General features: G+C 32.5%; 1 protein-coding gene across 1 annotated transcript; it reads left to right on the forward strand.

The window, feature by feature from the left end:
• The first annotated feature begins 870 nt into the window (after positions 1–870).
• On the forward strand, positions 871–4,865 carry LOC149878623 (uncharacterized). Its single transcript, XM_090072568.1, has 4 exons — positions 871–1,243; positions 2,892–2,984; positions 3,207–4,754; positions 4,846–4,865. Exons 1-4 carry the CDS (start codon positions 871–873, stop codon positions 4,863–4,865), a joined length of 2,034 nt encoding a protein of 677 aa, XP_089928694.1.
• Positions 4,866–5,136: the final 271 nt, after the last annotated feature.

Consider the following 5,136-nt stretch of genomic DNA (forward strand, 5'->3'; position numbering starts at 1 on the left):
ATTGAGCATCATCACGCGAAAACGTTACACGGGGTAGTAGGAGATACCACGAGTAGCATAAGAGAAGGATTTTGGATACCAAATTTGAGAGTTGCCGTGAAAGAGAGTCATTCGTGAATGCAATTTATATAAGAGATATAGAGTGAAACCGCTGTTACTACCAACGAGAGCAATGTTACAACGCTTTAGAACTGAAGATATCGAACCGTTTACAGTTACAGGTGTTGATTTTTCCGGTCCGCTAAAGTATAATGCACCAGAAAAGTTGATCGAAAAATGCTATGTAGCACTATTTACATGCGCATGTACAAGAGCCGTCTACCTTAGACTTTGCCATGATCTATCGGCAGTAGAACTTCAGAGAATTTTAAAGGAGTTTGTAGCAACAAAAGGACCACCAAAAATGATGATTAATGATAATGCAAAGACTTTGTGGCAACAGGGAAGTGGTTACTAACACTTAAGAAGGATGAAAATCTGGCGAACTATCCTGCTACCACAGCCATAAAATGGAGGTTTAATTTATCAAGAGCGCCGTTGTGGGGAGGTTTGTTTAAAAGATTAATCGGAACAAAGAAGAAAAGTTTGTCAAAAACAATCGGTATGGACATGCTAAGCTTCTTTAAATTGGAAGAAGTATTGTTGGATGTGAAATGCGCTATGAACAATAGGCCACTTTGCTACCAAAGAGAACAATTCGATAATCAAGTATTATAGCCAAATGTAATAATGAGGGGAAGACCTGCAGTTTTGCTTAAAGAAGATATCGATTTAATAACAAGGGGCGATAGCGCACTACGGAGAGTCAAGTTAGTGAAAAATTGTAAGAATCACTTAAGGAAAAGATGAATGAACGAGTACGTGCACGCAATGGAAGAACGACAACAAGAAAGGGAAAAGAGAGGCAACGTGAAACTCTCAGGTTTCGGAGGCATGGTGCTCATTAAAGACGATTTGAAGGACAAGGCACTTCTCAATATTGGACGAATTGAAAATAACATTAAAGGGAAAGAAGGATTTATTCGTGGCTTTAAAATACGCCTGGGAAATGGTTATGTTATTGAACGACCAATTCAGTTGGTGTGTGACTTGGAAATGGATTGTGGGGCAGAAAACGGAATCAAATTAGACGAGAATTTGGAAACCAGAGCTGAAGAGGATACCTTAAAAAGAAAAACGAGACTGTCAGTATTGGATGCAAGACAAATGATCAGTTACATAATGGAAGACAAGATGGAAGATAGTTGATCAAAGCCGAAGTCTCAGTTTAATCGGGGAAGGGTTTTTCGCGAATAACGTCTTCAAGATGTAACTAGTGTGTGTGAAGGTGTTAATTTTTTGTAGGTGCTAATGTGTGTAGGTGTTAATGTTTATAGGTGCAAATTTGCGTAGGTGTTAATGTATGTGATTGTTAATGCATTAAATGTATAAAAATGATGCGATTGTAAAAATATATAAAAGGAGAGTGTATTTTTAAACTGCGTTGATTCGCATTCAGATGTAAAATATATTATCAAGTTTAAAAAGGAAAAGTGACTCTTTAGTGTCTCAGGGAAAGTCTAAATACTTCCCCACACTACTGACCATTGAGAAAAAGGTCAGTAGTTACCTCAAAGTTATTATTTAGCTCATGAAACCGAATAGCAAAAAAATCCTGTTAGTTGTTTATTAATTGATCCTAACAATGTATGGGGTACACACACCCTAGTGACATATCTAGGCTGATTTTGACACTAATATACCGGTTTAGGCACCCAAAATATTCTGCCATAACTCCAGAGCAAATTAGTAAAATTAAATATAAGTCATAAGGAAGTTTTTTTTAGAGGGTAATACAGACTGTTCTGACAGCATTCAAAGTATTTGGGCACTGGTTCTCAAATTCTGAAATCAAGGATCATTTTTTTCTGCAAATATTGTTTTTTGAAAAAGTGATTTTTTTTTTACAAATATCCATACAGTTGTGCGCTGACTATTTTTTTTTTGTTGTTTAAAAAAACAGGTCCTCAAAGTATAAGCTGAAACTCTTTTTACCTGTGTCCCTAAATAACTTCTAGATACATCACTGACCACTAACATAATAAAAATTGTAAAAGTAAGGAATGAATAAAAAAAAAACCCAAAAAAATATATCACTTGTTATTTTATTCACTCCCAGTAGTTGGATTAACATTTTTGAAAGCTTACTTTTTATATTAGCGTTAACTTCTTGCATAGAACCAGACAGCGGCAAAAGGGGCAGACTGGAATCCTAATAAAAATAGTCTGGACTGTAAATAAACTACTTTGCAATATTGTATCTACAAAATAACTTAATACATGCAAATTATCAGTTAAACTGGCTTGAATTAAAATAAAAATTCAGGTGCTAAAGAAAACCTTACTTTGACAGATAAACACCTAAAAGGTCACATATTATTTTACTTTACTACATACCATTATTGATAACTTCCTTTCACTTTTCTTAGGGTTTGGATCAAGAGCAATTCTTGATCTTTCCTTCTTTAAAAACTTTGGCTATTAAAGAGATTTGTTTAACTATTTATACAATACTTAAGGTGGTCCTATACTAAAAAAAATCAAAAAAATCGATTTTTCAAAAATTGCATATTCTTGAAGCCCAAACATTTTACATTCTAAATATATATAGATCATTATAGGGAGTGAATTTAAAAATGCTCTAAAATAGCAAGTTTCACAGTGAAGTTAAATAATTTTCTTAGCAACGGCCTTAGCAACGGGTTGTTTATATTAGAAAATAGGCGTTTTAGAATATTGCGCCATTTACTTTTAGTTTTTGACACTGGTGCCAGTAACTGTTTCATGTTTATTCTCCTAAATAAGCCATGATTTTTAAGTACAATTACTATGTTTACATATATTACTTATAGAAAAATCAGCTTTGAGTTATACTTTGTGCCTCGTGCTTGTTTTTATTATGGGAAAAAATAAATGTGATTCAAATTTAAGAAGGAAAGCAGGTGGTAACAGGATTTTCAAAAAAATGTACTTTAGAGGAAATCAATTTTCCTCAGCATCAACAGTCAGCATCAATTTAACTTCTAAATTGGAAATCACTAACTCAACTCAATCAAATATCTTGACATCAACTTCTTCAAAAAAGTTATCACATAGCAGTAAAAATAGTAATGCAAAAAATAATGATTCAAATAAATTGCCTTCATGCTTTATACTTATTGACACAGACATTTTAAAATCAATTGTTACTTTGATTGGACATTGTCCTCAATGTCATAATAATTCAATTGAAATCTCAACTGATTTATCAAAAAAGAAAGGCTTGGCTGTGTTTTTAAACATTTCTTGTACAACATCTTCGTGCGATTGGAAACAGTCTTTTTATTCTAGCAAAGAGATTGAAAAGCAAGGTCCAGGAATGTCACCATTTGAAATAAATTATAGATCTGTTGTTGCCATAAGAGATATAGGAAAAGGTCATTCTGGTTTGGAAAAATTTTGTGGTCTAATGAACTTACCTCCTCCAATCAACATAAAAGCATTTAATGATATTCAAGATAAAATTCATATGATATACCAAAGTGTAGCTGATGTGAAAATGAAAAATGCAGCAAATGAATTTCGATATCTTAACAACAATATCCAACCAAATGATTTTGATATTAATGTATTAGCTGATGTAGTTGTTTCCTGTGATGGAACTTGGCAAAAAAGTGGTCATTTCTCACTTAATGGTGTTGTTACTGTTATTGCTAGTGACTCAGGGAAATGTGTTGACTATCGAGTTCTTTCAAAAATATGCAATGCCTGTACATCATGGGAATCAAGAAAAGATAGCGATCCAGAACTTTATGAAAATTTTTTGGAAACTCATGATTGTTTAATTAATCACGAAGGATCTGCTGGATCTATGGAAGTTTCCGGAATTGTAGATTGTTTTATGAAATCTATAGACAAAAGGGGACTTCGATATACTCATTACATTGGAGATGGGGATTCCAAAGCATATGCTGAGGTTTTAAAAAGTGATCCCTACCCAGGTTTGATTGTTAAAAAATTAGAATGTGTAGGACATGTGCAAAAACGAGTTGGTAATAGACTACGTAAACTCAAATCCACCGACAAAACCAAGTTGGCAGATGGCAAATCATTAGGAGGTAAAGGTCGATTAACTGATAAGTTGATTAATAAACTTCAAAATTATTATGGTATTGCAGTGCGTAAAAGTACTGGTTCAACAGTTTACCAAATGAAAAAAGCAATTGGTGCTGTTTTGTTTCACTGCTCAGATGCTTTGAGTTTGGAATTACGACACTATATGTGTCCTCAAACTAATGACTCTTGGTGTAAATATCAGTGTGATAAAATTAATAACGCAAAAACTTACAAGGAAAAACCTGGAATACCAATTATTATTAGGGATAAAATTAAACCCATTTTTCTTGACCTTAGTGATGATAAGCTTCTTAGTAGATGTTTACATGGCAAAACTCAAAACTCAAATGAATCTATTAATGCTATCATTTGGAAGCGTTGTCCTAAAGAGATTTTTGTTTGCCGTACCACTTTAGAAATAAGTGTTGCATCAGCAGTAATTTCATTTAATGATGGTATTTCTGGTATATTGAACATATTTGAAAATTTAAATGTTACACCAGGTACATTTGCTACTCAGTACTGTACCAAAATAGACCAAGAAAGAATAAAGATGATGGAAAAGAAGTCGCTTGACTCAATAAAACAAAGAAGAAAGCTGCTTTGTGCCCAACGAAAAGGTTTTACAAATAAAGTAAAGGTGTGTCTTATGAAGCAGGAGTTTTTTAGATATTATTTTTTTGTTATTTTAAAAATTAAATTTATGTTAAGGCAGTTATTGTATTTTGTAACGTAGTTATTGTATATTATCTTTTTATATTCAAGCTTTTTTTCATTGAATAATTCTTTTTTGGTTAACTGTTTTTCAAAAATCAGAGTTTTCACTTTTTTTTTTTTTCTGTGTTTTCAATAATGCTCAAGTCGTTTTGTTTTTCAATAATTTTTTGACCTTTTTATATATTGAAAAATTTTTTTTTCATTAAAAATCTTTATAATTGTTTTTCTCAATATGTGAGTTTTAAGCACGCTGCGATAAATATCTTGAGATTGGTTTGTCTGATT

Source organism: Hydra viridissima, unplaced genomic scaffold (assembly GCF_058129835.1).
Source record: "Hydra viridissima isolate aposymbiotic clone 2 unplaced genomic scaffold, HvirCarnegie_v1 scaffold_15, whole genome shotgun sequence".
NCBI classification, from domain to species: domain Eukaryota; kingdom Metazoa; phylum Cnidaria; class Hydrozoa; order Anthoathecata; family Hydridae; genus Hydra; species Hydra viridissima.